This window comes from Prionailurus bengalensis, chromosome X (genome assembly GCF_016509475.1).
Source record: "Prionailurus bengalensis isolate Pbe53 chromosome X, Fcat_Pben_1.1_paternal_pri, whole genome shotgun sequence".
In the NCBI taxonomy this organism is placed as follows: domain Eukaryota; kingdom Metazoa; phylum Chordata; class Mammalia; order Carnivora; family Felidae; genus Prionailurus; species Prionailurus bengalensis.
In genome coordinates this window covers 108,438,393-108,450,810 of record NC_057361.1, presented here as the reverse complement: position 1 = coordinate 108,450,810, position 12,418 = coordinate 108,438,393, and the positions used below count along the sequence as shown (strand labels likewise).

The following is a 12,418-nucleotide window of genomic DNA, read 5'->3' as shown; positions in this document are numbered from 1 at the left end:
AGAGGTTTCACTGTGCCCCTAGGGATGAGCTTTGTGTATGCTCTTATTCTAGCCAGTGCCAGTCTTTAAATAATATGCAGCATCCACTAGAGCAGTGGCCCAAAGTGTTGTCCAGTGACAGCTTGCATCAGGATCACCCAGGATGCTTATTAACAATTCAGAATCCTGGCCCCTCCCCAGGGCGTCCCAGTTAGTGTCTCTGGGAAATGGGGTCCAGGCATCTGCTTCCTTAACAAGATCCTCAAATTGCAAAAATAAAGTTTCATTTTTCCCCTCCAGTGAGATTTTCAGAACATGGCCTTGCAGCATATGCCTCCATCCTGTAACTGAAAGTCTTTTGTCTTGCTTTTTCAGACTGTAGGTCTCTCCATTCAAGCCTTTGTCTTTGCCTCTGCAAATTTTGACTTTTTCCTTATTTCTAGGTTGTTCTTATTTTATCAACTACTAGCACATTCCAGGACTGCATTATTAATTGGAAAAGCTAAACTTCTCCCCCTTATTTGGGAGTAAATTTTCTATCTGCTACTTTACTTCTAAGCATAGATTCTTGAGATTCCCAAGGTTATATTGCTGGCGAAGATCAAAACCTAGGTAACTGCAAAAGTTATAGAAGAACATTGTCGTTTACTGGAAACAAGAAAGTATGTGGTTTATTGCCCTGTTGTCTTTTCATGACATCCTGTCATGATGCATCAGCAGCACAGATAAATGCTCATTTCGGTCCTTACAGATACAATAATCATTCTGTTAACATAAATTATGATAGACTTTAAGAGCCCTTTGCACAAAACAACTGGTGCAGAAAAAATGGGTCCAAATGGAGACTTATTGGCCACACAAGTCCTTTATAGCTCACACAACAAACAGATCACTTGGGGTCAGTCAACTGAAAATTTACCCAAAGCGAGTGAGAAATGATAACCTTTTTTAATGCACTGCTGCTTTTACCTGGACATTCTGAAATGGACGGAAGTAACATTTTCATGTGGAATTAGCTCCTCAGGCTGTTTTGGATAGTTACCTGATGGCATGAGGGAGACACGTACTGCTGAGCTGGCTCAAGAAGCATCAGGGTGCAGGCAGTACAGAGCTGGCCTGCACGTCAAAGCCTGGGCTCTAATGCCAACTTGGCCACCTTCCTACCTCATCCAAGGTCATTAAGGTCATCTCAGATGAGGCATCCGACCTTACTGAATGTCTCTGGTTTCCTTCCCAAGAGTGTCAGAAGGAGCAACTAAAGATTCCTTGTGTTATCATAATGAGCACTGAGAAATGTATAGAATTTTTGAATCACTATATTGTACACCTAAACTAATATACCACTGTCTGTTACCCATACTGGAATGAAAATTTAAAACTTTAAAATAAGACTCTTTGTGAAAGCACTTTAAAACTCAAAAGTTTGGGGCGCCTGGGTGGCTTGGTCGGTTAAGCGTCCGACTTCGGCTCAGGTCATGATCTCATGGTCCGTGAGTTCGAGCCCCGCGTCGGGCTCTGTGCTGACAGCCCAAAGCCTGGAGCCTGTTTCAGATTCTGTCTCCCTCTCTCTGACCCTCCCCCGTTCATGCTCTGTCTCTCTCTGTCTCAAAAATAAGTAAACGTTAAAAAAAAAAAAAACTCAAAAGTTTGAGGCAGCCTGGGTGGCTCAGTCAGTTAAGCGTCCGACTTCAGCTCAGGTCATTATCTTGCGATTTGTGAGTACAAGTCCCCAGTTGGGCTCTGTGCTGACAGCTCAGAGCCTGGAGCCTGCTTCAGATTCTGTGTCTCCCTCTGTCTCTGCCCCTCTCCAACTCTCACTCTGTCTCTCTCTCAAAAAATAAACACTAAAAAAAATTTTTTTTTTAAATTTTTTTAACGTTTATTTATTATTGAGAAAGAGAGAGACAGAGCATGAACGGGAGAGGGTCAGAGAGAGAGGGAGACACAGAATCTGAAACAGGCTCCAGGCTCTGAGCGGTCAGCACAGAGCCCGACGCGGGGCTCGAACCCACGGACTGCGAGATCATGACCTGAGCTGAAGTCAGACGCTTAACCGACTGAGCCACCCAGGCGCCCCCAAAAAATTTTTTAAAAACCTCAGAAGTTATTATATAAATGATTCTTTCTGAATCCTAAATTATCAGTCCCCTAGCCTGACAGGCTCAGTTAGAAAGCCCAATAAATGACCAGATTTATCTTTTGGTTTGTTTACAGATGCTGATAAGCCCAGTACTTCCAAACAGCGGTCTGAAATGTTGAAGAAGGCATCATCAGTTCTGTCCAAAGTGTTTTCAAGATCCAAGGCCAATGTTTCCAGATCTTCCTCAACCTCACCCCCTCACTAGGACAGAAGCTGAGGCTGCTGCTACACCTAACATCAATAATGGTGCTGGCCTTCCTCAAAAAATAAATGGTTTTTGAAACATGACATTGTGTACCACACGCCGATTCTTAGAAATACTTTTAAATTCTTATAAACAGTAAGAGCAAAGAATGTACAAAAAGGCAGCTGGAGAAAAGAAGGGGTTAACAAATGCTTCTGATTTTGGCATGAAAAGAAGGACTGTCCCTCCCAGAGGGATGTATCTGCCAGGCAGCGTGGGATTCAATCTCTGCTCTTGAGGGCCCTGACGCCTTTGCTGGCAAAATAAGACTAACTTAAAAGTGAAAGTGTGACACCAACAAGAGTGAGTCATCATGTATTTTGTGTGCTCTAGGAGTTCAAAGAAGGGAGTCATGGTTGTGAGCTGCAGTGGTCAGGATAAGTTTCCTGGAGGAACTGGAATTGAGGTAATCCTCAAAGGACAGGTAGGACCAGGTAGGCCTGGAAAGTACCAGGAAGGCTTTCACCTCTGGTCACAGAGCTGCATACAATGCCACCATGTCTGAATGATCTAATTCAGTGCTGTCCAATTATATATATATTTTTTTTCATTCCAGTACAGTAGCCACTAGCCCCACAAAGCTATTTAGTTACTAGTATTGTTGAACAACTGAATTTTTCACTTTATTTCCATTTAAATAGCCATGTAGAGCTAGTGGCTCCCTTACTGGATAGGACCAGTCTAGTTAGTACATGGCCTCATGTACAGTAGCCCAATTCAGATTAGGTTGAAGAATTACCTGAAAGCTCATTTCCAAAGTCTATCCCCAAACACCAGTGCAACTGACTCCTCAGAGGGGCTCTGGAAGCCTCCAGGCATCCTCTTGGCCCCTTCAAGACACATGAACCACCAATGTGGCCAGAGGGAGCTTTCCAGTCATATCTGTGCTCCTGCACTTGCCAAAACTCAATTGATGGACAAAAGATAGGCCCCTTCTAGAACACCAAATTCAAGGCATCACAAAGAGCAAATCAGAACCTGTTCCTGCCAGCTGGCCTCAAACATAGTGTTTGGCTAGAAACTGCTTCCACAGGACAGAAACACCACTCTGGTACTGAAACCACCACTCTGGCCTCCCTCTATCCACTCAGTATACAGGAAGATGATCAATCACCTAGTCATTCTCATACTTTATCCAAAAAGGTCAGAGGAAGGTACCAACCTTATCCAAAACTCCCCAGGGAAATATTTCTAGGCAAGTAAATTTCCTTTATGCTGTACTGATAGTCCATAAATGTTAACTGAACTTTTGCAAATAAAATGGCAGGCAGTTCTGCCCAAATATCACCTATCCCCCAAATTTGGCTGCCTTCATCTATTCACTCATTCCTGCCCTTACATACTGAAATTCACCACATGCAGCAGCCTAAGTTTTAAAGTCATTTTTTAAAGGTTCACAATGACAAATACTGATCTTACATATGGATTTAATTTGTTTTTATTAATAAGTAATATAAATCCAGTTTGGAATTCAAAAGTACAAACGGTGTGGTGAAAAGCCTCTTCACCTCTCCTCTCCCAGATGCTACCTGGTTCATTCCAGAAGCAATCTCTTTTACCACTGAATCGAGTGTCCTTCCCGATATACTCTATGAGTAACAAGCGTGTTAATGTATGGCTTTAGAATGAAGTGTAATTGAATATCTTCCCTCAAAAAGGCAGAAAACAGAGAGGAAAAGATGGAGGGAGAGGAGAATGGAAGGAGAGACAGAGAAGGCAAGCATGCTATTTGACAGACACTATTTCCTGGAACCAGTGATTTGGTCAGTTTCTATGGTTGCATTTGTAGCTTCAAATAAACTCAGTCCTCATTTTAAACATGCTTTTTGTTGGGGCGCCTGGGTGGCTCAGTCGGTTAAGTGTCCGACTTTGGCTCAGGTCATGATCTCACGGTTTGTGGGTTTGAGACCCACGTCAGGCTCTGTGCTGACAGCCCAGAGCCTGGAGCCCGCTTTGGATTCTGTCTCCCTTTCTCTCTGCTCCTCCCCTGCTCACACTGTTTCTCTCTCCCTCTTCTTCAAAAATAAACAAACATTCAAAAAAAATTTAAACAATGCTTTTTGTCAAATTAATGTCAATGCTAAAATGTCAAAAGCACCACCATGGGAAGAAAGGCCCCTACCATAGTGGTTCAAACCCTGCTGGCCAAAATACATTAAGAATGCTTGAGCTAGTAGCTATAGTCCTTGGAGATGGAACCATCTAAATATAAATAGATTTAAGTACTAAAAGTAAAAATGCACTGCCTCACTTGCAATGAAAGAAAATGCAAATTAGAATAACCTGAAGGTATCACAATATACCTTCCAGAAAAGAAACAAGGAATAAAATGAAAAAAGCCAGCGATGTCCAGAATGTAGAGGGAAAATTACATTTGCACTCTACAGTGCTGATGGTTCCACAAATTGGATCTTTCTGAAAAGAAATCTACTAATAAGTAAGACAACCGATTGTTCTGTCTGTACTTTTGGATCTGATAACTCCACTTTGGGGAATGTGGTCCAAGGGAATAATACAAAAGGAAAAATTTTAAAGGGACTCTGTATAAAAATGTTCATAACAGTACTATTGATTATGATGAAAAATTATAACAATCCAAGTGGGGGAAATGGTGCAGTGTGTTAACAAAAAACAATGCCATACAGACACTGAAAATGACAAGTGCCATACAGACACTGAAAATGACAAGGATAGTGATAACATAAATACAAGTGTACATTTGACAAAAACAAAATCAGCTTGCAAAATAAGATGTGTACTCTGATAACAATCACAGAGTATATTTTATGATTTGGCAATCATATGACATACTAATAAAAAATCCAAATAAGTTAGAGATTTAATTTAATAATCATGAGGGGGTTTTGCTGTTATTAGCTACTTGCTAATAAATGCCTTTCTCTTGAAGAAACATCATCATAATCACCATCACTTCTTAAGTCATTTCTAACCCTATCCCAAGCCAAATGGAATATCTAATACCTCAGTTTCTCGTGATGCATGAGAAAAAAGAAAACATCAGTTCAGACTTTTTAAAATGGCTTCTTTAAAGAGGTTAGGTCATCTCCAATCATCCCAAAGTACTCTTCTAAACCCTAAGCTGGCAAAAGGTATTCAAATTTTTGACTGAAGTTCATTGTGGAGAGTATACTGGCCTTAAATATAAAATTACAACAGCCATGTATTTGTGTGATACACATACACTTCAGAGTAACTTAATTAACATAGGTCATACGGCTTTGCCCCTTTATAGGACCCAACATATTAAGTTCAGTATTTTTAATGATTTGTCTAGGAACCAATATATCTTTGATGACATACTATTGGTCATACTTAATTTATAGAATACCAAATGCTTATCGCAAATGTAATTATAGATTATTTCCTACTGAAAAATATGGCCTGCTCTTATCTATTTTATGACGCAGTTTCCAGTAACACTTGTAGAAATCAGGAGCCACTTATTTAGTAAAGGAAGAACTCTAAGTTAAATCCTAGTGCAAATAATTACACCCAAAATATGTCTTCTAAGTTGACAATTTCAGATAAAATAAAAGACATCATTAAACACTTAACTTTATTCTTTGGTCCTGACAGCACAGCACTGAGCACTTTATACTTCACTAGAATACCACTTAGACAATGACCAGGTTATTCCTTTCAAAGAGCTTCAAAACATGTTTACAGAAGGTATGTCCTGTACCAGATAAGGATTATTTCCATTTTAGGATTCAATGAGTTTATAAATTGCTGAGACAGATACTTATCTGGCCCAAAAGGTTAGAGGAAGCAAAAAGGGACTGACAGACTAGGATGTTAATTAGGCTACATGAAAGAAATATTGATACGGCAAAAAACAAAAAACATTCTTAATTGAGCACTTCATTCAATGTGGCTGTTTAGCCTTGAGATCACTGGGAATTTGTCCACCAATGAATTCCAACTGTCTTCTGTGAAGTGAATCCATGAAAGGAACATTCACTGTACCCAAAGATCAACTAACACCAATTGCTAGCTGGTTGCTTCAGGCTTGGCCTAGTGCAGGGTGCATACGCGCCTCTCAGATCTCTGACTACAGGGAGCATAAGTGACAAATGGCCACAGCTGCTGAGCTCTGAAATCCAGTGCTGTGTAGCTGAAATCCATTATCCCTGCATGTTCACCAAGGCCAAACTTCCCACAAGCTGCTCTCTGCCAATGACTGAATGTGGCAGAGATATTAAGACAAGCCATTCCTGTGAGACACAGGACTCCCTTAACAGGTGACTTGGAGTCAGGGATGCTGCCAGGGAAGAACTCCAGCCTGACAAAGGATAGCAAGGACTGGCTCTGACACTACTTCACAGATGTAGAAAGTAGACAGGGAGACTTAATGAGTTAGAACAAGACAGTTTATTACAGCACAGCAAATGGCATCAGCATGAGTATCAGTGAAGCTTTGCAAGCTCCCCTGTCCCAAATCCTACAGAACAATGTAATGGGCTCAGATGGGGCACTACCCATGCAGTGGGTTGCATCGCAGCTGAGGAACCCAAAGTCAAGGGCCCAGGACTTCTTGAGCAATGAGCAAACAAACCAGTGCCCCTCCCCTGGGAAGCAAGCAGTTCAATGATAGTCACATTGTGGTCACCTTGCCCTGCACAAGTGGCTCAGTATTAGGGTGACCAATGAGCCTTGCTTTAAAAAGCCTCACCAAGAATGTGCAAGGATGCTCACGACCCACAGTGGACTGCCTCTCCCAACAGACACACTTGTTTTGCCAAAATGTTCTTAGAACCACACCACACGGTCCAAGACCTTTCCTACCCAACACCCCTCCTTCCTTCCCTCTCTCTTCCACAGAATTTAGACCTGCATCTAGTCTGTCCATCAGCTCTCCTGGACTTCTCTAGCTCCCACTCATTTTCCCTCACAGGCGTTTTCACTAGTAAATCTCTTACATGCCAATCTCATCTTGGCATCTGCTTCTCAGAGAATTCAAACCAGCAAAAATGGTGCCAGTGGTGGTCCAAGAAAACAGGCTGTGATAAGATGGGGTTCCAGGACTGCTTCAGTCATTGGCTGGTGGACAAAATGGACACTGTCCTGATGGGGGTGTAGGGCACAGACAGTCCCAGGCACAATATGGCAGCCCAAGTGCTAAACAGTTCTCTGGAGATGACCTGGGAAAACTGGGAGAATGGCCTTGCAGATGTGGTGATTCAGACTTTTGAAATATGAGAGGAATATGGCCTACAGAGACAGTGGAGATGGCTGAATACTGTCAAATTGTACTGACGCCCTGCAGCAGGGTAATGAGAAATGGATGACAGTTAATAAGTAGCTAAAGATTAAGTGTGAGAGCCAGAGACTCTCTGTGGAGCTTACAAAGAAGTCCTTTTCTCCCGCAGTGGAGGAGCAGACCAAAGAAGAACATACGGGAGTGGCAGAACTCAAGAGAGACTAAATACTCAATATTTAATACGTGGTGGGTCTGCTCTGCTGAAGTCAGGGCCACATGACTCCATGTAGTTGGAAAATCCTGAGACCCTGAGACATGGAGTGGGAACATCTAGCCAGACACTCCTCAGGGTGTTGGCTCTGCAGACATCCCCTCCCAGACTTTACCTTGCAGAGGGGACCACTCTTCCCTAATGAGAGCTAGCATTTTCCCTTCACCGGAAGATGCTGCAGAGCCTGCTCCCTCAAGGCAACTCGTATCCCCCTCCAAGGAGCTGTGTCCAGCCCCTCTCCTGGTTCCTAAACTGAAAACTAGGATTAAATCCCACATTTAATCCAGCATAACCTGGCTAGGTCAGTCCTGAGCCTAGTAAAGAGAAGAAAGAATAACACCAAAGAGCTGCAAGAATTAGCTGACAGGCACTGACAGCAGCCAAGGAAGCATTGGGTTTGGATTTTGAGGGTGCTATATCAAGAGGAACAGAAAAGCAAAAATTCACTGATTTGAGAGGACATTCTCACAATACAGATTTAATCCCCTCACAAGGACCTGCAGGAGATACAAAGTCTCTACTAAGGTGGCTCTTAGAGGCTTGGAGAAAGTGATGGCTACCACTGAACAAAACTGAAATGCCTGAGCTGTCCTGACAAATGGCAAAAGAAGGAATGAAAAGGCAGAGGGAAGTGGACGTGTTACAGTGGAAAAACCCCATGAGACGGTAGTGTTCCATGGGGCGGGGGCAGGGAGGTGCAGGAACACCTCATTTACCAAGGCCATCAGGAAGGCACTGATAAAAGGGGTACCAGCATCACTAAGTTCAGAGGTGACCTCCTCTACTGGCCAGGGATGGCAGTAAGAGACCATCACAGAGCTGAGGCCCTAGAGTAATAGTGACCAGGTAGAGGTGCTACCTTCCAAAAGCCAGAAGGTTGCAAACACCAAAATGAACCACAAGGCCTGAAGGACAGCCAAGAGAGCCTTACCCACAGGGAGTTGCAGAGATGGCGGATGGACTGTGGTGTCCCTAGGAATAATACAGATGGACAGCGAGCAAGGGTATCAGGATCTACAAGCTGAAAAAGACAACAGTGGAGGAGCAGGGGTTTCAGGGAGGTTTCCCCAATAAAAATTCTGAATTCCTTGCTCAGTTTCCAAACTTCAGCTGTTTGCAGACCTGGAAGAGGTAGCTTGGTCCGTAGAAGGAAGGACAAGGATGAATATCCCCTCAGTACTTCCCTTAAAGGGACTTATAGCCACTTGCTTCAATGTATGAACACTGAGGAAAGAATAGCCAGAGATTTGAGGAATACTGGATTCAAGATCAAAGTTGACATTTGTACCTAGAGACCTGAAGCATGATCACAGCCCTGTTAGACTGGAGGTTTCAGGGCTGAATAATAACTGAAGGCCTGGCCTATAACAAGACTCATAGGGGGCTTGGAGACCTGCCTAGTGGTCATTTCCCACTCCCCAAATGTGTGACTGGAACCGAGTTGCTGCTTGAGAGTAATCCCCACATGGGTCCTTAGCCTAATGGGTAAGAGCTGTCACATGAGGAAAGTCAAGTGGAAACCTCTGAAACTGTTCCCCTCCACCATGGACAAGAATAAACTGGGATGGTTACTTTTCTGTGTCAACTTGCCTCAGGCTGTAGGGGGGTTGTCAATCAATTAATCAAACATCAATCTAAATGCTGCTGTGAAAGCATTTTATAGATGTGATTAACATCTACAATCAGTTGATTTTAAGTAAAGGAGATTATCCTCATTCAGGGTGGGCCTTATCTAATCAGTTGGAAGAACTTAATAGCAAAACTGAGACTTCCCTGAAGAAATTCTGCCTGTGGACTGCAGTGTCAGCTCCTGCCCAAGCATTTCCAGCCTCATAAATTTCAGACTTAAATATCCTGCCCTATAAATTTCAGACTTGCCTAGCCAGCTCCAAAAACTGCATAATTCAATTCCTTGCCACACACACACACACACACACACACACACACACACACCCCTCAGAGCTATCAGGGGTTCAGTTCCAGACTACAATAAAGCGAGTATCACAATAACACGTTAATGTATCTTTTCATTTCCCACTGCATATAAAACTTATGTTTACACTATACTGTAGTCTAAAGTGTGCAATAAATAGCATTATGCATAAAAAAACCAACGTACATACCTTAACTGAAAAATACTTTATTGCTAAAAATGCTAACCATCATCTGAGCTTTCAGTGAGTCATAACCACTGGTCACAGATCACCATAACAAATGTAATAATAATGAAAAAGTTTGAAATATGGCAATTACCAAAATCTGACAGGGACATGAAGCAAATGGTGTGAGGAAAAATGACAGCAAGACTTCTTTGACACAGGGTTGCCACAGTCCCTTAATTTATAAAAAAAGTTATCTGTAAAGCACAATTAAGCAAAGTATAAGACAAGGTATGCCTGTATGTTTTCTCATTAGGAACTGGCTTACAGCAGGATACATATATTCTACTGGTTGTTTCCCTGGCAGAACCCTAAACAATACATAAAATAATAATACAGCTCAGGGGAGACAGAGTAGATCAGTGTTACTATTAAAAACCTAAGGGGCGCCTGGGTGGCGCAGTCGGTTAAGCGTCCGACTTCAGCCAGGTCACGATCTCGCGGTCCGGGAGTTCGAGCCCCGCGTCAGGCTCTGGGCTGATGACTCAGAGCCTGGAGCCTGTTTCCGATTCTGTGTCTCCCTCTCTCTCTGCCCCTCCCCCGTTCATGCTCTGTCTCTCTCTGTCCCAAAAATAAAATAAACGTTGAAAAAAAAATTAAAAAAAAAAAAAACCTAAAAGATGCAGAGAATGGTAGCCCTTGTATCTTTGCACCTATAGCAAAATGGGGGTTCCAGGATGACCAGCTGGGGCAGAAAAAATTTGAGCTTGGTGGGTCATCACAAAATGAAGATGAATGTTATCTGCATTACAGCCACATTCGGGGGAGGAGAAAGAAAATTTTTCCAATGGACAGAACCTCAAGCAGTGCACTTGACTTGGTGTAAAAGAAGTGGCCAAAATTGAGAATATTTATTGCATATATACCAACTCCTAGGCTGTGGTCAATGGCCTATCTAGTTGGGATACTGGAAGGAAAAGAGCTGAAGATTAGAGACAAGGTCTGGTGTAAATGCTGTGGACTGACACGTGGGAGTAGGCAAACTGTGAATGTTTCTGTATCACATGTTAACATCCATCAGAGCATCCATCACAGAAGAGGCACTGAACTGCCAAGCACACAAAAGGACTCAGCCAAGTACACTGGCCTTTGTCAATGATACCACACAACTGGCACAATGGACACATAAGCAGAGTGGCCACAAGGGCCAACAGAGGCCCAACAGCAAGGACTCCTGCTTACCAAAGCTGATCTAATAGGAACTCCTCTGACAGATGACTTTGGCTCAAGAACTCACCACTGGTCTTGCTGAAACATTCTCAGAACACCACAGTAGTATAAGACTTTTCCTACTCAAACTTCCTTCTTCCCTCCCCGCTTCTCCAGAGATTAGACCTCTATCAGAGTCTGACTGCTTTTCCAGACTCCTCTTGCCTCCTTCCCCATTTTCTTTCATGGGCATTTTCCCCTAAAAAAAACTCTCTTGTGCATCTAATCTTGGACCCAAAATAACATACCAGGTAAACTAAATGTGCCCACTATTAAAAATGTATTCCTCTACTACTTGGCAATGAGAAAGAATGAAATCTGGCCATTTGTAGCAACGTGGGTGGAACTGGACGGTATTATGCTAAGTGAAATCAGTCAGAGAAAGACAGATATCATATATTTTCACTCATATGGGGAACTTGAGAAACTTACCAGAAGACCATGGGGGAGGGGAAGGGGAAAAAAAAGTTACAGAGAGGGAGGGAGGAAAACCATAAGAGACTCTTTAAATACCAAGGACAAGCTGAGGGTTGATGCGGTGGGGAGAGAGGGGAAAGTGGGTGATGCGCATTGAGGAGGGCATTTGTTGGGATGAGTACTAGGTGTCGTATGGAAACCAATTTGACAATAAATTATATTTAAAAATGTATTCTTCTGTTTTACAGGATCAGAAGTTCAATTTTAATAATTCAGCAGGGATATTAAGGTCCTGGGAACTAATTCCTACCAAAGTCATAAGGGACTGATTGATAAAGTAAAAGGGCAAGATTCTCAAGATGAGAAAAAACTGCCAAGGAGACCAGATGGATATGCGATGGAACTGACAGTATTCCCATCTCAGCAAGAACAGCTAATTAAAAAGGAAACTAGGCCCACAAGTGGCCTGGTATGTCTGAAACATGGAAAAGGAGTGGCTAGCCAAGAGGTAGAAACCCAAATGTCTATCCACTAATGAATAGATAAACAAAATGTGGTATATCCATACAATGGGATATTATTCAGCCATTAAAAGGAACAAAGTACTGATCCATGCTACAACACAGATGAACCTCAAAAACATACTAAGTGAAAGACACTAGACACAAAAGGCCACATATTGTACAATTCCACTTACATGAAATGTCCAGAATAGGTATTCCACAGAAATGGAAAGCAGACTGGTAGTTGACAGGGACAAGGAGGAGGGAATGGAGAG

General features: G+C 42.6%; 1 protein-coding gene and 1 long non-coding RNA gene across 2 annotated transcripts in view; one reads left to right on the top strand and one right to left on the bottom strand.

The window, feature by feature from the left end:
- LOC122477145 (fibrous sheath-interacting protein 2-like) overlaps positions 1 to 2,407 on the top strand; it is a 77,410-nt gene extending 75,003 nt beyond the window's left edge. Inside the window, 1 exon segment of the mRNA XM_043570016.1 lies at positions 2,194 to 2,407. Coding sequence (XP_043425951.1) covers positions 2,194 to 2,324 — 131 coding nt within the window. The 3' untranslated portion in view covers positions 2,325 to 2,407.
- A 4,329-nt stretch (positions 2,408 to 6,736) lies between these two features.
- On the bottom strand, positions 6,737 to 12,240 carry LOC122478016. The gene is made up of 2 exons (XR_006295812.1): positions 10,628 to 12,240; positions 6,737 to 10,393 (listed from the first exon to the last, which is right to left on the bottom strand). It is a non-coding gene; the product is annotated as an uncharacterized LOC122478016 (long non-coding RNA).
- Positions 12,241 to 12,418: the final 178 nt, after the last annotated feature.